This window comes from Myxocyprinus asiaticus, chromosome 46, assembly GCF_019703515.2.
Source record: "Myxocyprinus asiaticus isolate MX2 ecotype Aquarium Trade chromosome 46, UBuf_Myxa_2, whole genome shotgun sequence".
In the NCBI taxonomy this organism is placed as follows: Eukaryota; Metazoa; Chordata; class Actinopteri; order Cypriniformes; family Catostomidae; genus Myxocyprinus; species Myxocyprinus asiaticus.
In genome coordinates this window covers 21,038,832-21,060,637 of record NC_059389.1, presented here as the reverse complement: position 1 = coordinate 21,060,637, position 21,806 = coordinate 21,038,832, and the positions used below count along the sequence as shown (strand labels likewise).

The window sequence follows — 21,806 nt, the reverse complement described above, 5'->3', positions numbered from 1 at the left end:
AAAGCCTTATTTACCTTCATATATTTTTACTAAAACATTTTTTGTGAATGAACAAGTTGCGCAAAAATACTTATTTCTTTGGAACCCAGTTGAATATTCCACAATACTAAATTATACTGTGGGACCCATTCAAGTTTATTATTACAATATAATACTAAATTATCATTATTATTTTGAGGATTAGATTTGTTTTATATAAACGTGATATATTTCTGTCCTATTTACTTTTTACACCTAGAGCTTTTATTTTGACACTGAAAGTGCAGTGTGTCTTTGACAGTTTACAATGTTCCACATCTGGTGAAACGCTGTCATCTCCTTTTCTGTTATCCTGTGCCGCCACATTTCGATGTGTATAATAACTTGTAGTGGTTAGGGATGTTTGGAATTGTGCAAATGCTTGGAAATGCAGTATTTTTCTTTCACAATGCATGTGAATTGCTCTAAAAGTGCTAAAAACACGAGCCTATGAGCCCCACTCATGCACAGAACAGCGCATCACCCGTTTATTCTGAAGTGCACACAGACATGTTTTATTGTCTTTATCCCTTTAAGCTAGAAAAAAACAATTATCGTCAATATATTAATAACTACAGTCTTGACCAGCACAAAATAGGTATCGTTTGAAAGCTTAGAAGCTGTACTTTCCAATGCATGCAGGAATTATGACCAAAACTGAACAAGAGCTTTGAAATTTGAAGACAAATCAGAAGTGTTCCATTTTGATAATTTGAAAAAAAAAAGTGCAATGTACATATTATTGTAATCAATAAAAACATCAAACTCATCGAATAGCCATGTGTCACATATTGTTGGAAAGCTCTCGAAGAGTAGAATACAACCATTCTTGTTTTACTCACAGACAAAATATAGAGAGTAATAGCTAAGTATATGTCTTTGACAATTATGTTGGTGTTGCTTCTATGCCGCATTTTCGCTTATAACTTCGAGTTATAAGTAATAAAAATAAACGGAACATAAAATATCACATACCATTACTTTGAGGAGGTGATTATCTTTCAAACGAGACCACACAGATGCATAGATCATTAGATGATCCACACAAAGCACAAAGTTACATATGGCCACCAGGAGTCAAAAGGCACTCATTCTGTGAAATCTCATTACTAAAATCATGTCTCCATGCTATGCATATCTTTAGTCATTGTTGTGTTTGCATGTGTAATTAGTTCTTATGTACAATTATTATTTTTCATTTATTTGGAGAGGCTTTTGGACACTATGTTAAATTATTATTGTAATGCTATAATTTTTGATTGCTTTGTCATATCAACACAAAGTTTTTCTCAGATATAGCTGACATGATTGGGAACAAAACAAAAGCAGTTCTTTGGAGCCATCTTATTTACACCCAAATATATTTAATGTCAAATCAGAAAAATAAGAAAAAAAGTACATTATTATTCTTATTTATTTATTTATTTTTTGTTATTTTTCAGCATTTTCTTAGGCTGAGAGTCTCAGAATATATCTTAATCTATATCATTAAAACATTTGAAAAGTTTTCTTTACAATGATACCAAACACTTGACCCTCCTTGAGTTATAAGCTTTTAATTTTGGGTATGCCACTGAAACAGGAAATGTTTGAAAACACCTTCGCTCTGAAGGGTTAATCGCAATCTTTTGCAGTTTAATAATCACATATGACCATACTGCCATTTTTATGCAATTTTGATTAATTGTGCAGCCCTAAAGGATCGTGAAATTAGTCTACTGGTGCTCTTTATGAAACTTACTGTTCAAATAAAAAGCACATTAAAATCATTGCGACATTCACTATATTGCTTAATTTTATATCGTCAACAGAATCATCGTGATTACATCGTGAATATTCTATATATTGCCCACACACATTACAAAATAACTTAAAGGTAAAGCAATGAGTAATGTAGTTACTTTTTGATAAAGTAATAGTTAAGTAATCTGATTACAATCTTTAGAGAAGTAATTAGTCATTTGTAATGGATTACTTTTTTGAATAACTTACCTGATCCTGCTAAAAAGTAACACAAATCATTCACAATGCACATGTTGAATGCGTCCGTATGGGCTAATGGTCAATACTTTGAAAGGCTGGAACGCTCAAACCTGCATGATTCGTAACGGCATAAAAGCTAGACAGAGCAGAATGAAACGAAAAAAATGCAGGTGTCTCGAGATACGTTTTTAAAAGTTGATGTTATTTTAACTTGACACTGCGTCTTAAAAATGCACAATCAGCTGGAAAAAAAATAAGGTGTGGTACAACGGTGTTCTAGTGCTTACATTGATAAACAAATGCAAAAATGTTACAATGGCCCCTTAAGCTGAAGTTGTGTTGAGGTTTTCCACCTCGATATAAAGAAATAATATATCCCAGACTCAGAAACACATACCAAACATGAAACAAGCTTTTTCAAATGACATTGAACAGTTAGCTAAAGCTTATCCATACATTAGATCACTGTACCATTCGACTGACCCAGATGAAACATCTGTCATCTCTTCATATCACAGTGCTCCTTCTAGCTTCTCAGACAATAGGACTAAGAAGAGGGAGCACCATCTACAGTGCATGACACAGCAAACTACCCAGGGATCTTCTGAGGTCTTTTTGATTGAGTAAGGCTTAGGCTGATCTGTATAATGGCACATTTTAAAGTTTGGCTTGGGGGAGGATTCTGAGTTGTTGTAGAAAAATCCACTTTTGGCTTAAATGTGGATCAACTGGGCTATCAAGAGAAAGCTGCCTTTGAGATAATTCATCCATAATGCTCTAGCTTTACGCTCTCATTTTATAGATAAACTGTTTATGCTAACCAAATGAGCCCCAGAAGGCCATTAAAAAGATTTGTGCATTAAATAAAGTGCTGAAAACATCTGTACGTCCACAGTCTGACCACTAGTGAGAGTCAATATGTTAGCATATTTTTGAGCGATTACAGAAGTTCTGCAGTGCTAAAATAAATTCTCTATTGCTCATACTTTAGGTAAGGGATTTCAACAAACCCCTAACTCAAAATGTTCAACTTTGATGCAAAACTCATCCCACATCCCCGTTTGTGCTGCAAAGATAGATGATACCTCAAATCATGCAGTTTGTTGAAGAGTGGTATGCTATTACATTTTAAAGTGATTGTACTTACAATTTTCACCTGGTGGATAATAAAATGAACGAAAACGATATTTAGGGAACTTAATATAAAGGAGACTTTTAATGGGCTCTCTTGAATTGAGCCAGTAAGCAACCACCTAGCAACCACCCAGAATGTTGTGTTTTCATGTTTTATAAGGACTCTCCATAGACATAATGGTTTTTATACTGTACAAACTTTATAATATATCCCCTAACCCTAACTCTACCCCTAAACCTAACCCTCACAGAAACTTTTCTGCATTTTTACATTTTCAAAAAACATAATTTAGTATGATTTATAAGCTGTTTTCCTCCTGGAGACCGACTGATTGTCCCCACAACGTCAACATTTTTAGGTTTTACTATCCTATTGGGAACATTTGGTCTCCACAATGTAGGGAATACCTGGACATACACACATACACACACACACACACACACACACACACACACGCTGTTCCAGACAGGAAGCCCTAGAACAGATCAATATTTAAGTCATTTTTACTATAAATCTCCACTTTCACTTTCACATTCTTCTACTTTTGTTTCTGGCGATTCACATTCTTCATGCATATCACCACCTACTGGGCAGGGAGGAGAATTTATACTAAAACAATTACATAAACACTGATCTGTTTCTCACCCACACCTATCATATAACTTCTAAAGATATAGATTAAACCACTGGAGTCTATTGGATTACTTTTATGCTGCCTTTATGTGATTTTTGGACCTTCAAAGTTCTGGCCACCATTCATTTGCATTCTTCTAAAATCTTCAGTTGTGTTCTGCAGAAGAAATAAAGTCATGACCATCTGGGATGGCATGAGGGTGAGTAAATGATGAGAGACATTTTTGTGCGAACTATCCCTTTAATGTTGTTTTAAAAATCTTTTAATATCTGAAAATAGATTTTAAATATCAATAAATTGTAATTAAAGATATCTTAACATACTTTTTTTTTTTTTTTTTTTTTTTTTTACCATTTAAAGATATCTAAACTTAACATTGCCTCTAATCAAAACCAAATTACAGATACAAAAATGAGCCTTTTTACTAGTAATAATTCAATTGTTGATATCAGGAATGGACATTTGTACTAGTTACAATGTAATAATTGACTTATTTCTCATAAGTAGTACATTGCTGATATCTGAAATTGGAATTTCAACTAGTAAGAAGTTAATTACAGTATATCTATCTGTACTTGCATTTTGAAAAGGAGTGAATGACAAATAATTGTGAAATTTTACTAGTGAAAATGCAGTTACAGATATCAGTGATTATGTTTTTACTAGTTTTTTTATATCAAGAATTTCCAAAAGTATTGACATAATTTTTTATATCAAGAAATATTGTTTTACTAGTGCAAACATAATTACTTATATCAAAAATTAGCATTTTCACTAGTAGTAATTCTGTTACTGATCTCGAGAATTCGATTTTTAACTAGTGAAAATTTTATTATAGATATCTTAATTCATATCCTGCACATTATAACATTTAGTTGAAGTCTATTTGAAAGCTGGAGCTCAGAATATATATAAAGATCTTTACATAAAGTCAAATCCAGTGGAAATACTTTATCTATAATGCTGTTTTCTAAAAGGCATACAATCTTTTTTTCATATAGGCATAAACTTGTCAAGTAGAAATCTCTTAATCTCTTAAGCATCGCTGTTAATACATTAGTCAATTTATACTAAAGAGCTGTGTGGCCAAGTTTGTGTTGTGCGACCTCTTTTAAAGCCTGGCTATAAAATTCAAGCCATTTTGTTGCTTTCTCGATAAACCAATTAGCGACAAATTGCTGGTGATTTAACTCTGAAGAGAAGCATATATTTACGGTAAATGCGTCATGCATACTAAAACAAAAGTTTAAATAGACTACTATTTAATTATTCAATCTCAAGGACCATTCAAACAACAAATATACTATAATATAATAAAATATAAATTAAAATAAATTATATGGCATATTAGTGTTATGGCATACGAGTCCACCTTAGTCGAGTCCGAGTCAAGTCCGAGTCTTTAAACAATCAAGTCTGAGTCCAAAAGGGGCCGAGTCGGACTCAAGACCGAGTCCATAACAGGCTGAGTCCGAGTTGAGTCGGAATGAATCTGTTCAAGAATCTGAATTAAAATTGTAACCGTAAACTCGACATCAGTACTACTGAGAAAAACAATTTGTCAATATAAATGCAAAAAGCAAATGATTAGTATCCTGCTGAACAAATTTCAAAGTGTTTTCAGAATGAAATCTTATGCTTTAGTTGTATGAAGACAAAACTGTCCTTCAACACACTTCTGTTGACATTTCAATTATTTGTTGATTTTTCCCCTCCACTCAAACATACACTGAAGAAAGTGAAAGCTGCGTTAGTCATTACAACCAGAGTTATTATTATTTTGAATTTAAATGTAGCTTTTATTTCTACTTTCTTTTCAATTTGTTCATTCAATTTAGTTTAGTTTTATCTAAAATTATGGGTGAAATACATTTAATGTGTTTAATACATTTAATAAATGACAATATTAAAACATTTAATAATGCCCATACAATTAAATACAACAACATAAAATATAAACAGAAAAGATACCGTTAAAAAAATATTTATATACTACAGTACTACACTTCACACTTTTCAGTCCTCCTGCTGTGTCCAGGTGTAGCCTACATCCCTAAAGTCAAGATCGAACTCATCTTGAGCTGACGTTTCGTTCTTTTCACATTATATTTATAATAGATAATAGGTGAAAAGAGACTTCTCCCTCACTTGTGTTCTTCATTGTACACATTGATATTGATATTTCTGGATGAGAGCGGCAGAACACATCTGGCGAATGGCGATCTCTTTCCCGCACACGCATACAGCACGGGCGCGCGGGCGAGAGAGCTAAAAAGGTACTTTGAAAGAGTGTGCGCTGCTGCTCTCAGCCAGAATAATCACACATAAGGAGATATATGCGTGAAAACTGATGCGCAATATCAAATACACAGAATGTATTATAGTACTAACTGTAGAGAGCACATCAATATGAAGACAAAGCCAAATCCCAGACATTTAGAGGCAATTTTTAAATCCCGGCCGGACGCTTTTTTCAGGTCTGAAAAAGAGGACATGTCTGGGGAAAAGAGGACGTATGGTCACCCTATATTACGTTATTTTTTTGTTTGTTTGTTTGTTTGTTGTTTGTTTTTCATTGCATCACAAATGCCATGGACTCGGCTGGAAAAATGCATCCGAGTCCGTGACAAGTCCAAGTCCATTAAAATTGCCCTCGTGACTCGGACTCGAGTACCCCAACTCATGGGGCATATTTTATAGATTGTTAAAGTAAGTTTAAATAAAAACCAAATACATTACAGATTACATTATAGATAAATAGGAAACTACAAGTACATTAATGAATAAATAATAATAATAATAATAATAATAATAATATCTTTACATAATGCATTGTTAAAAAAAGATTTACTCACACCCCAAAATGTTTAGGCATGCATGCAAAGAGAACTTTTGACACAAAAATAAATAAGATAAACAGCTTGAGAAACTGTACAATCAGTAATGTCCATTTAGTTATGCAGTATTTAAAAGTTTCAGTGCAATAAATAAGCTGTCACTATGGCATGTTTTTATTATTAGATCTTCAGTTCAAATATGGATTAACTGACATCAAACCGTGCAAATCAGATCCCTCTATCATTCTGCGCATGCTTCAGATGTGAGTCACAACAGCAACATTAACTGTGACTTGACCGCACATTCGCTTTCTCTACTGACAGTTACTGGAGACGGAAACAAAGATTACATGCTGGTGGAGTGAAACTGTCATGACTTGGAATGTCTTGGAAGGTTTGCGGCCTGGAAAGCAAGGATACTATTATGCGCCTGCTCAATGCATAGAATCCTTAGAATTTTTTCTATTTCTTGTTTAACCCTCACCCTAACTGTAATCAGTTGCAATAGTGATAATTTTTTTTATTATTATTTTAGAATTATATTATTTTAGAATTATGTTTTATTGTATAAAACCATAATAAAACATTTCTGAATATGAATCAACATATGACTAACTTGTTACTGACTGGCTAATTACACACTAAAATTCAATACTTCACCTCTGAGGACAATTATGTGACTTTCAAATTATTTTTGTGTGTCACCCGATAAAGCGAGTTGTGAGAGGCAGCGTATGTGCTGACATCTCAGAAGCAAACTCACACAACCAAATATGCACACTTGGAGTTGAGAGGGTGGATAGACCATCTGTCCTGTACTCACACACACACACACACACACACACACGGCTTGTTGTGGACATTGTGATGACTGCCATAATTAAGCTTATGGTGTTTGTCAACTTTCTCTGCGTGCAGCAGAGCATCGCCCAGTGCCCGTCCACTGTGAGTCACGCTACCCAGACGGGACAGCTGCTTCGACCGCCAAAAAAACCCGTCAGCACCATAGAGGTCTGGGTGCTCTAAACAAACCGGCATGAAGCGAGGCTGCCAGATGATTTTTAAAGCCACATTTGCACACTCCCCACTGAGGCACACAAATAAACCCACTGAAACCTGGCATTTAAAAATATAGTGTGAAGTAGACACGAATCTAGACAGCCTCCTGTGGCAAACATCCAACTGTTTACGGCAGGGATATAGAGCTATTTGAAAAGTAAGGTGAAAAATGGCTACTTATCTCCCAAAAAGTAGGGGGGGGGGGGGGGTGAAATGTCAGGCCAGGACTGGGTTTGGGTAAGGGTTCTAAATTCTAGGTAGAGATTTTAGAGGTTGAAGTTTTCATTAGAGTTACCACCATGATCACACAGGAAACTGACTTGTTGCTTCCGAAAGTTCATGTACCCTGAAATCAACCCCATTCAGCTGAATTACTGAAAAGCGGCCTCTCACATCAGACTTAGTTTTTTGTATCAATTCAAACATGATCACACTTTCCACTTGCACTACTGATAGAACGTTGCACAAACAACCTCCAAGACATGGGAACCATGGAAGTAATTGTGTTCAAATAAACAATGGTGAGCACCGTTTGGAAGTTGCATTTTCACTCTAAAATTACATTTCTTCTCCACTGACAATTAGGTTTAGGTTTAGGTTTAGGATTAGGGTTTGGGAGTAGAGTTAATAAAATATTAAATCCTGCTGACTGTATTACATTATTTACTACTAAAAATACAACTCGCTTTTGGCGCTACTTTGTGGACATTTCACCCGGTGCCCTCACATTCAACAACACTTCCAGCTTCGACTTCTGGGGGCAGTGATTCAAAATTCAGTAAACAGACAGACTTTAGCTGAAGAACTTTCGACCTGATAAAAGTTTTTGCACACAGTTTTTCTAAGTATATTTTAATGGTATAAAATTATGTAAAATCTACTTAATTTCATGACATAACACTGATTAAAGTGAGTGAGTAAATTTATCTTAAACATTTCAGTTAGTAGAGTAACTTTTATTTACAAATCTGATGTACATGGCACTTAAATTTTTATAAAATGTTATATGAACATTTCACATTTTGAACTTTACTTATTAACATGTTTAATCACATATTCACTGTAAATAGTAATAGTAATCTCAAATTATATAAAAAAAAATAGTTTACTCAACTTAATCTTAAGTTTTTACTATTCTTACTAGTTTTAATTAAGTTACCGTTACTCTCTAAATCCTTAAGTTGTCATTAATAAAAACATTTAAGTGGTCCTAATTAAACAGTAACAATCAATAGATAATTGTTTTGACCATGGACAGTTAATTTTGAGTTGAAAAAACTTCAGACTTCAAACTTTGTTGTTGCTTTTTTATTGTGGCACTGATTTAAGACTTACTCGCTCATGAATGACATGTAAAAACAAAATAATCTGTGGTTGGTCACTTTACATATCAGTCAGACAGTCTCTTTCTGTCTAAGTGGGTGGTTCTTTGCCAGAATAACTTGCAAAGTGGATCACACTTTATGCTGATTGTCAAAGGTCTGTCTCCAAGACATTGGAGTTACACAAACATCATAGAAAAATGTTGATCTAAAAAATGTCAAAAAATGATGCACCAGGATGATACGGATCACAATGGCATGCTAATCAGCAACTTAAAAATGCTATGAATGGCAGAAACCTATCATACTGTAGTTGTCATTTACGGGAAAGCGTAACAGTTTGGAAAGGGGTTTATCCTTAAAGTAATTCTGTAAACTGTTTTTTGTGTCAATTGCTGTAATTGTACAATGTTTCTAGCGCTCATAGGAAAACTCCAAGATATAATTTTTTAGTCTGGTTTGAGTTTCTGTTACTAAATATCTTAAAACATGCTAAATACAAAATATCAAGCTAAAATCTCTCCTAATGCTGACAGTTTTAATTTTACCGAAACACAATAGGTAAACAAGGGTTGACAATCAAGTTACGCATTATGAATCACTTTATGTCAGATATAATAAAGATTATGATCTTTGCTATTCTAGATACTACTAGTATTGTTTATACAACATGTTGGGGCCTATTTTTACCTCGCCCCTGCCAAACATGAAACAAATTCCTGAAATTCCAGTTAAAAGTCAGTATCGTTGATCTAAGTGGGTGTATGCAGTTGTTCCCAATTTTTTGGATATCTGAATATTTCTATCTTTGCCTGGCTTATGTTTTGCCGGAATTGTTTATCTTATAATTACTGAAAGTGGCACTGTGACAAGAGCACCAATAAAAACAAAGAGTGTGTAAAATAGTACAGCATGCAAACTTGTCTAATGGAAGTGGATTTAAATCATTAGGTATTTTAAACAAACAAACAAATAAACAAACAAACAAACAAACAAACAGACCAAGTAACAAAGTCATAAAAATAATTACATTCAAAATACATAAAATGCATTTTAAATCATCAAAAATGTTCTAAAAAGTTAATAAAAGGTAATCTTATACTATACGTACAGTATATAAGTGTGTTTATATCTGACAAATTCCCCCTTTGGTCACGTCTAAGGACATCTTCAAAAGTACAAATAATTAATAAATAAGATTAAATAAAAGAAAAAACATAGTAATTATAATTAGATTTATTAAAAAAAAATAAAAATAATGGGATGTACTACTGGGGTCAAAATTGCAGAGAAATGTCCCAGAAGTAAGCTAAATCTAATATACAGTATATAATATTTGTAAATAAACATGTACAAAATAAAGCTGTCAAAGTTTACCGTGTTAACGTATGCAATTAATTAAAAAAGTTTAACCCGTTAATTTTTTTTAATCACAATTAACGCATTTTCCTTTAAGAAAGCATAAAACAGCATAAACACTGGTTGGAGTAGGGCAGAACATTTGCGATGTGTCCTCTTGGAGTCATTACACTTACCCACACAAGAAGCACACACACACAACAGCCGTGTCACTGATCAAATGATGAGGAATTAACGCTAGGTGTTGAACAAAACAAGTCCAGATGTGACTTTGCAGCCTCTGTAATGCACAATTTAATTACTGCAGGAGCACATGAAGTCTTAACTATCATGAAAAATGCAGAACGAGACATTGTTTGCAAGTACTTTTCATGTGGAGTTCAAAGTGCCGCTTGACGCTGCCGTTGACGCAATTGCCATTGCAAAGCCGTTAGCCGCAGTCTGCCGGCTGATTAATATTGTGGAAGATGAGAGTTTAAGAGATTTAATGCCCATTGCAAGTTTTTTTATTTAGTCAAACTCCCATTTAGACTTAGCGAAACGGTTTATGTTACTTGAATTGGTGATATTTTAGGTCATTTCTATCTTTACACTGTGGAAGGCTTTGTTTGGAAAATGTTAAGAAAGCATTATATTGTTACATTTTGTTTTGTTTTCTTTCCTAAGAAGGAAATAAGTGCATTTTGAGAGGTAAAGGATTATATGTGGATTAAAATTGAAGCACTTTCAAAATCTTCGATTAATCGTGACTATGAAAAGTTCTGTGATTAATCATGATTAAAAATGCAATTGACTGACAGCATTAATAAAAAAATATATAAATGTCTTCAAAAACAAAAATGAAGACTAAATAAAATTTATTTTTTCTTAAAACAATAAAAGGAAAATTTGTACTTTAGGGTTAGTTTTAGGATTAGGTTTTCAATCAGAACAATAATGTAGGGCGGGACATTATTTTACCTATTGGAACTGATTGGATCGTAAAAAGTGGGTGTTCAATACCAGAATGGCACAGCTAGCTAGTCGTGGTCTTTACCTGACAGGTGGTTGGAGGACTTGTAAAATAAGAGGGCTTGGTGACGTCAACCAGACATTGTTTCGAAGGCAAAGTACAGTACTGTGCAAAAGTCCTAGGTACATAAGATGTTTCACAAAAACATTTATCTTAAGATAGTTATGTATATCTTCAGCTTTAGTGTGTCAATAGGAAATATAAATGTTAGACTCCCAGACATTACTTTTGTAAATAGAATAAATTAGAATAGGAGAACAGGGAGCCCTACAACAGATAGCATGGCCCTCACACACCCCCCACTGAATGTCGTGTCAGTCTGGGATTTCAAGAAGAGGCAGAAGCAACTGAGACAGCCTAAATAGATAGAAGAACTGTGGTGAATTCCCCAAGAAGCTTGGAACATCCTATCTACCAACAACCAAGAAAAACTGTGTCCAGGTGTACATAGGAGAATTGGTGCTGTTTTGAAGGCAAAGGTGGTCACATCAAATACTGATTTAGCTTTTTTTTTATGTTTACTGGACTTTGCATGACATTAATTGATAAATGAAAACTATTTATGGCATTATTTTTGAAGACATCCTCACTATGCAACATTTTTCACCAGTGCTTAAAACCTTTGCACAGTACTGTAAGTCAGAACACTTTTATGAAAAATTACTTTTTTCTTTTCTTTTTAGGAATAACATGCACAAAAGAATCATGCACAATAAGACTAGGAACATGAATCAAGAATGTAAATAGTGTTCACGTTGACTTCAATTTAAACTAATGAAGTTAATGGCAAGTTTCCATTTCATGTGTGCACGCAATAGCAGCAGATTAAGCAGGACGGTGCTCCCTTCTTACCCCTCTTGGTTGTCCTCTTCATCCAGATTGGAAAGTAGCTGGGATCCGGCCAGCGAGAGATCCAGCGCAGCCAGAGGAAGGTCCCTGTAGGCGAAGCTGACCAGCTGCACTGGAGCCATGCACTGGCCCTCATCATCCACCTGCTGTGAGATCACCTCCAGATCCGGTGCTGCGGCCTGCTGAGAGGGCCTGGGGACACATGGGGGAACACTACTCTGTCTGTTGCACTGCCAATTAATGTTGCATTATTTGTCTTCCATTAAAGTAAAACCACAATATTGGTTTAGAAATGATTATCAAACCTGCGTTACCACCAAAACATTCTATGCAGAACCACAGACTAAATAAAACATTAAACTATCAAAGCAGAAGGGTATTTAACTTATACAGCAACTATTGCTTTCCAGTTTTGTGTGCAATATGTATCAGGTGGTCAATGAGTGAGACTATCTGTGGCTTAGGTTGGTTTAAAATGGTTTTATCAGCAAGGTCCACCTACTTTTGGCCATGCGTTATACATATGAAATCTCAATGAGAAGATTTAAGTTGTGGTCAGTGTCCAACATGTCTGGTTTTATGGCCTAGATTGGTTCCTAAAAGCAGAATATTCATCATTGTTGGACCATCATGTGTAGCGTCCTACAATAATGAGGTAGTGAGAGAATTTCAAAGCACAATATTGTGGCAAAACAACAAAGTCCCACAGTTGGATGTCATGACCTGTTCTGCCCGGGTTTGCCTTTGATTTATTGGCTGCAGTGTGCTGATTCACCTCACGTTCGCAGTCTGGGATTGCTGTTTTCAATCTTAGCGCAATTAATGGACACTTCTGCAAAGCTCACACTTCACCCTGATGTGCTCTGGAATAGGCCTTGATATCGCACACTACATTGGGGTGGTGACTTTAAGGAATAGTTTACCGAAAAAGGTTAATTGTGTCATTATTTACTCACCCTTATGTTGTTCTTCCATCAAACACATAAGGAGATTTTTTGCAGAATGCTAATGTAGCTCTTTTCCATACAAAGAAAGTGAATGGTGACCAGGGGCAGTCAAGCTCCAAAAATGACAAGAAGTACCATAAAAGCAGCATTTAAATAGTCTGCTTGGTTGGACTGAAGTCATATGATAGCTTTGTGTGAGGAACAGAACAGTTACATTAAAACATTAACATGCTTTGATGGTGTTTCTTTACAGTCCTTTTTGGAGCTCAATAACTACGTTTACTATGAAAATTGTTCCACTGACTGACATTGTTGAACGACATGAGGGTGAGTAAATAATTACAGCATTTTTATTTTTGGGTGAACTATTACTAGATAACCTCAAAAAAGAACATGGAAACTAGCCATCTGTGCAGCCAGCCAATGAGCTAAGCGCCCATACTTCTGAAATAAGTGGCGATGTGATAATTACAATCATAATATACGCTCATAACTGAAATCAATACTCGCAATCATTAAGATGTCTCAGTCAAGGGCAAAAGAAAGGACGGAACAGAGAGGGGCTGGAACGTGAGTTTTGGCTCCTGGCCCAGGCGTGCAAGATGAGGGGAAATAAATTATGCCGCCATGAAGAAAAGAAAGAGGCGAACAAAAGTAAGAGTGGAGACAAAAGAAAACAGAACATTGCCATTGAGATTAAAGAGGAGGAGATGGAGAGAGTGACCAAGAGAGACTGTTTGTTATTGTAAGGCTGTGCTACTATGCTGGGAAGTGTTTGTGTGGGACCTTGGCTTATCCCAGTCTCTGAAATGTTAATGCAGTCATAGCCGTGTAGCCAGGCATAGCTCATTCCTATTTGGCCTTATAAATTCCCCCAGAAAACCCTCTTCTTGAATATTCTGCTGTTCTTTTATCAATGTGTGTTGTGTATTGAGCAAACAATGTGTAAAAAACGAATGAATGATGAATAAGTGGGTGAATTAACCTGTCAAAAACATATCTGTCATATTTTTACCCCAAAATCAAAAAGAAAATATATTTTGCTTGAAAATAACAAAGCCTATTTTTTTTTAGGACCATTAAGATTTTTTGCATTAAGACATTATTTTTAAGACAATTAAGCTAATTTTTCACAATTTTCATTACTGTAGTGGGAAAATAATCTCATTCTCAATGCATTCATAATTACTAAAATGGTATATTATTTAACATGTAAAGTATTTATACATATTGTTAATATTTGTTGTACTGTCTTTAATTTATGCTGATTTAACCCCTTATCCTCTGGTGTATTTTTGGGCTGCCGCCCGCAGTTTTTCACACTCACATTTAAAAGCTCACCATTCACACATACTGTGAAATAATTGCAAAAAAGTGGTCTAATTTTTCAGAGAACCCCCCAGGGAAAAAAGACTCCAATTATTCATAAATAATATTGTATGTGTTTATAATCTTACGAGAAACAGAATTTTTTTTTTTTATTATTGTCCTAACTTTGTAAACATGCAATGCTGGTTGTCTTCACACTACCTCACTTTGAAAAGTCTCATTTTATTCCACTAGGTGGCAGAAAAAAATTCTATATCACATTCCATCACAATATACAGATCTGAAATGTAGGTGGCGCTCTAATGCATTTTAGCCCTCACAGATGTGCTCGTCCATAGACATTCAGTCTAATTTTCAGTCCAAGCACCACCCTCATTGTTTCACTGAATTTAAGTGTCATTAGAAAGCGGAGATCCTTCCCTTTGCAATGATATACAGTATAAAACTGTATCATCAATAGTCGAAAACTTATTTTCTGATGATTTGTTTTGCATGCGTTTCCTTCTGGATGACATATTTTGTTCAGGACATCTAAGATATAACATTAGATTATTCAGCTAAGCAAGCTCACAGACAATTAAAAATGGCAATGTCTGTCTTAGTTAAAAGCAGAGATAAAATTTTGGGCTATTTGGGGCAGCAGTGATCAGTGCATAAAGAGAGGCGTTTGTATTTGTTGACTTACAGAAATCATATTTCACTTTGTGATTCTTTTGAAAATCTTTCAAGCTGTCCATTTACAGTAGGTGCTATGTGAAGGACTTTTATTTTCATCTAAATATTTCGACCCCATTATCTCTAGGGTCGCTCATTTTCAACACTAATGTTTCGAGGCCTTATTTTGTTATTTTAAGTGACATAAATGCAGAAGTGATGGTTATCTCTGAAATGGTCAGATTCTAAGCTTTCAAATGATACCTCATCCTGATTTATGTATACAGAGATTTTAACATTTTAAGTGTAAACTTTTTTCACAATAAAGCGCCCCCTTTTGGGGTTTAGGAGTTTAAGGGGTGATTTAAATAACATAATTCACTGTAAAATACTGTATGTTCGGCGTTTTAATAAAAAAAGAATGTTAAGATGCTACAGTAAAAACTGTTAATTTGTACATTGTTGTTATTGTAGGCTATCATGTACAGTGAAAATTTATATTTTATTCAACAAGAAAATACATGTAATTTAAGGTAAAATATTGTAAATAAAAAATGTTTTTGTTACAAATAAAAAGTATGATTTACCTTAACGTTCACAGTAAAAAATATATTATGCTTAACAAGACAACACATTTATAATCAATAAGACAATACATTTTACAGTAAACTACTGTAACAAATGACAGCCCGTAATAAATATAACAGTATTACATTAATAAGAATCTAATGATAATAACAGTGTTACAATACAGATCATTTCAAAAGGTTAGTTCTCCCAAAAATTAAAAGTATGTCATCATTTACAGAATAAAAATGAGGGCAAAATTATGTCAGAATTTTAATTTTTGCATGAACTATCTATTTAATGGTCCTATCTCATAATTTCTTAATCATTTCCTTTAGATTTTGGGGTGAAATGAGGCCAGGTCATATTTTCGTGAGATATGATGCTTTAAAGGAATATTTCGGGTTCAATACAAGTTAAGCTCAATGAACAGCATTTGTGGCATAATACTGATCACCACAAAACTTGCTCCTCCAAAAATCTTGGTTCCAGTGAGGCACTCACAATGGAAGTGAATGGAGCCAATCCGTAAACTTTAAAATACTCACTGTTTCAAAAGTATAGTCACAAGACGTGCTGATCAAGGATATGTGTGTTAACATGATTTTAGTGTGAGAAAATCACTTACTAACCTTTTCTATGTAAAGTTATAGCCAATATACAACTTTGTTGCCTTGATGATGCACTGTCAACAAACCCTAAAATAACGATATAAACAACGTTACAGCTCAAATAATACATGAGTTTTAACAGAAGAATAATTGTAAGTGCTTTTATAAAATTATAAGTTCACATTTCTGCCCTTAAACCCTCCAAAAATTGGCTCCGTTCACTTCCATTGTAAGTTTCTCACTGAAACCTCAATTTTTGCTTTTTTTTAAAGAAAAGAAGGGACGAGTCAAAATATTTGTGGAAATCAACATTATGCCACAAATGCTGTCAACTGAGTTTAAATACTGAATATTAAAATATTAAATATTAAAGCTTAAATATTCTTTTAAACTTATGTTTACGATCAATTACTGTAGCATACTGTACATCGCCATAACTTTACCAACACCACAAAGTTTCATGACAGCAGTGTTTCAGTCGCATTTTTTCTAAATCTCTTTTCACACCCTCTGCGCCAGCTGGCTGGGAAAGGACGAGCTCAGCATGTGGCATGCTGCCCTCCCTGATGCTATCTGCATGCCTGGCACTGCTTCCCACCAATAGCTAACAGGACTCTAATCAGTCCTGACATGCACAAACTGTTCAGGGCATTAAAATCACATTTCCATATAACCATATACAAAGTCAAAGTGCTGTCAGGTACTGATGAATGCTGGCTAGCACCAGAATGACTTCATGGAGTTCCTGTTCATCACACTGCAGGACAAGTAGAAGTGGAGGACATGGACATAACACTGACATTGAAGCAATTATATGATTATTTACAGTATGGTAAATGTTTGGCCTAAGATAAAAACACAAACGCATGGATGCGTATAACTGTTTCTCATATTATATTTGTCTTGAAAACTTTTTACCAGGCCTTCATTATTTATTTACATTATTTATGTCTTTTATCGATTTCATTTTTTTACCCTTGTCCCAGAGCCAGATTTTCAATCTAAAAAAATCCATGATAAAAATATGAATTCATAATTTTTTTACAACTATGATCACCTAAACAAAGAGTTAGAAAAAGCCATTTATTAAGCCATATTTTGTGTGTGAAAAGAATTTATATCAATTCCTTCACAAATGAAGTCTCTCAGTTGTGGTGTCATTTTCATCACAATCTACAATTTATGCCACTAATAAATTACATTAGAGACATATACTGTATTATATATAGAGACAGTAGTTTCCATGAAAAGTATGCTTGAGACGAATCAGGAGAAGTGTTGTGTGAAAAACAAAAAACAAAGTAAAGAAAAGAAAAGGTAAATATCACTTTTTTATATTGAATATTTTGTGTGCGTCATTTCCAATCAAGCTATAACTTTGTCAAATTATATAAAAAGTGTAAAAATATTATCAAATTGTATTTAGGATACATCAAACGCTATTAGCCTTAGCAAGACAAATGAGTCTGCCGTTTTATTCCAAAAGTGTTTACAATGCCATTTCCTCCACAAAACATGAAATAAAATATATCATTTTAGATATGGTGGAAATAATAATAATTGTCCATGAGTTCTCCTAAGATACATGTATAAACACTGTTGGACATTGTTAGTAGACAAATGAAATGAACTAGTGAAAAGTGTGTTTTAAGGGAGTTGAATGTCTAAAACCACAGTTGAAGAAACACCTGTGTAAAACGTCAAGACAACCAAGGTTGATGTGTATTGTACATTTTAGGAAAAATCTTAATTCAGATAGTGTCTTAACATATGCTCCACGAACGATGTACACTTGCTGGTGGCCACTCTCTCGTTTTGCACTCAGTGAGTTTCATTGCACACTCATAAATCAGCAGGAGAGAATCAATAGAAATAAATAAGAAAGAACCCCCACAGGGATGAACATTAAAGCCTGTCGAACAATTTTACAGGTTACTACGGTTTCCAGATTTATAGCAATGTTACATCATAAACAAAGTCTAGTTAACAAAAATAGTTGTTTGGAAAATAGCTCAAAATAACAGTGTTTGCACAGATTAAATTAATTTTACACTCAACGCGACATAAAAGGTTTGTTCTCATAAACTGGACCTGCTATGGCATAAACTGGACAATAACAATTGGTAGTGGCTGATAATTAGTACAATGAAATTATAAATGAACCACATTAATCAAAATCTATACAAAGGTTTCAAAACTGACAACCTCTGAGATTCAAATCAGACAGAATTCACAAAAATTATTCTAATTTAAGTGAATTTTGAACTATGTGTTTGAAACCAACATACAAAACCACTGCAATACAAAGCAAGTTACTGAGATATGGACCTTGTGACAACTTCCCCATGTGACAACTAGCCCCAGTCTGCTTCCTTAAGCAAGTTAAATTTTGTTCATCTCTACACAGAGCTTCAAAAGATGCTGTAATCTTCTGCAGTATCTAAATGGCTTGCACTATGTTCTGGGCTCTGCTATAGAAATGTGCAGACGGCAAGTTAAAGCACCTTCCCCTGAAAAATGCACAGCTCAACTGATTATGAACCTGACTGAATCCACAAGAGGAGACTATTGAATCTCACTGCCATCCAGGAAAGTTTTATGTCAATCACGGTTAAAATGAATTCATTGCTTGCATCTGTATGAATTTCTTTGAGAGAGAAAAAAATATAAGAAAAAGTTTGTGTGTGTGTGTGTGTATGTGTGTGTGTGTGTGTGTATGTACATTTTATTATTATTACTACTTTTAAAACAAATTATTACAATTAACAATAACCATAATAACAGAAAATGTACTGTGTATTTATAACTTCTGAATAGTGAACAGTGTAGTTTAGTATAGTAGGCTAAAGTAAATGAAAAGTGTAATAGTATAAAAATATTTATTTACATTTCAGCAACTACTATATAGTGTAGTATAGTATAGTACAGTATAGTATGATGTGGTGTGGTATAGTGTAGTAAAGTACAGTATAGGATTAAATAAAACATTATACGACAAGTATAATAGTATACAAATGTGTATTTACACTTCAGTAAAATCTATATACAGTGTAGTGAATAGGATAAAGGACATAGTATACTATAGTATAGTATATGTGGTAAGGTTATAGTGTAGTACTGTACAGAATAAAATTATATAGTATAGGACAAGTAACAGTATACAAATGTGTATTTACACTTCAGAAACTTCTAAATATAGTGTATAGGGTAAAGGACATAGTATAGTATAGTATAGTATAGTATAGTAGATGTGGTGAGGTTATATTGTAGTACTGTACAGAATAAAATAATATAGTATAGAACAAGTAACAGTATACAAATGTGTATTTACAAGTAACTTCTAAATATAGTGTATAGGATAAAGCACATAGTATAGTATAGTATAGTATAGTACTGTATAGAATAAAATAATATAGTACAGGACAAGTAACTGTATACAAATGTGTATTTACAAGTAACTTCTAATTATAGTGTATAGGATAAAGGGCATAGTATAGTAGAGTATAGTATAGTATAGTAGAGTATAGTATAGTATAGTATAGTATAGTATAGTAGATGTGGAGAGGTTATAGTGTAGTACTGTATAGAATAGAATAATATAGTATAGGACAAGTAACAGTATACAAATGTGTATTTACAAGTAACTTCTAAATATAGTGTATAGGATAAAGGGCATAATATTATATAGTATAGTATAGTAGATGTGGTGAGGTTATATTGTAGTACTGTATAGAATAAAATAATATAGTACAGGACGAGTAACAGTATACAAATGTGTGTTTACAAGTAACTTCTAAATATAGTGTATAGGATAAAGGGCATAGTATAGCATAGCATAGTATAGTATAGTATAGTATAGTATAGTATAGTAGATGTGGTGAGGTTATATTGTAGTACTGTACAGAATAAAATAATATAGTATAGGACAAGTAACAATATACAAATGTGTATTTACAAGTAACTTCTAAATATAGTGTATAGATAAAGGACATAGTGTAGTATAGTATAGTAGATGTGGTGAGGTTATAGTGTAGTACTGTACAGAATAAAATAATATAGTATAGGACAAGTAACAGTATACAAATTTGTATTTACACTTCAGAAACTTCTAAATATAGTGTATAGGGTAAAGGACATAGTATAGTATAGTATAGTATAGTATAGTATAGTAGATGTGGTGAGGTTATATTTTAGTACTGTAAAGAATAAAATAATATAGTATAGGACAAGTAACAGTATACAAATGAGTATTTACAAGTAACTTCTAAATATAGTGTATAGGATAAAGGGCATAGTATAGTATAGTATAGTATAGTATAGTATAGTATAGTATAGTATAGTATAGTAGATGTGGAAAGGTTATAGTGTAGTACTGTAAAGAATAGAATAATATAGTATAGGACAAGTAACAGTATACAAATGTGTATTTACAAGTAACTTCTAAATATAGTGTATAGGATAAAAGACATAGTATAGTATAGTATAGTAGATGTGGTGAGGTTATAGTGTAGTACTGTATAGAATAAAATAATACAGTATAGGACAAGTAACTGTATACAAATGTGTATTTACAAGTAACTTCTAAATATAGTGTATAGGATAAAGGGCATAGTATAGTATAGTATAGTATAGTATAGTATAGTATAGTATAGAAGATGTGGTGAGGTTATAGTGTAGTACTGTACAGAATAAAATAATATAGTATAGGACAAGTAACATTATACAAATGTGTATTTACACTTCAGAAACTTCTAAATATAATGTATAGGTTAAGGACATAGTATAGTATAATATAGTATAGTATAGTATAAAATATTAGATGTGGTTAGATTATAGTGTAGTAATGTACAGAATAAAATAATATAGTATAGGACAAGTAACAGTATACAAACAAATGTGTATTTACACTTTAGAAACGTCTAAATATAGTGTATAGGGTAAAGGACATAGTATAGTGAAGTATAGTATAGTATAAAATAGTAGATGTGATGAGGTTATAGTGTAGTACTGTACAGAATAAAATAATAAGGTATAGGACAAGTAACAGTATGCAAATGTAAATTTACAAGTTACTTCTAAATATAGTGTATAGGATAAAGGGCATAGTATAGTATAGAATGAAGTGGTGATGTATAGTGTAGTAAAGTACAGTATAGGATGAAATAATATTTTCTACAAGTAAAACACACTGCCTAGCCTAAAAAAAAATAAAAGTTGCATACACTAATATTTTGTTGGACCACCTTCAGCTTTGATTACAGTGTGCGTTCACTGTGGCATTGTTTCGACAACCTTATGCAATATCACAACATTTATTTCTGTCCAGAGTTGCATACATTTTTGGCCGAGAAAAAAATTTTGGTACTGATGAGGGAGAGTTGAACTACTCCATAAAGTCTTCTCCAGCACATCCCAAAGACTTTCAATGGAGTTAAGGTCAGGACTCTGTGGTGGCCAATACATGTGTGTATCATGGTCTCGGTGAGTCCA

At 33.5% G+C, this 21,806-nt stretch overlaps 1 protein-coding gene across 2 annotated transcripts in view; it reads right to left on the bottom strand.

Annotated features, from left to right (window-relative positions):
- LOC127436154 (transmembrane protein 266-like) overlaps positions 1-21,806 on the bottom strand; it is a 119,570-nt gene that overhangs the window by 76,208 nt on the left and 21,556 nt on the right. Inside the window, exon 3 of one of the 2 annotated variants that reach the window (XM_051690111.1) lies at positions 12,212-12,400. The exons of the other annotated variant lie outside the window; for it this stretch is intronic. Coding sequence (XP_051546071.1) covers positions 12,212-12,400 — 189 coding nt within the window. The remainder of the gene's footprint in view (positions 1-12,211; positions 12,401-21,806) is intronic. 2 annotated transcript variants of the gene reach the window in all.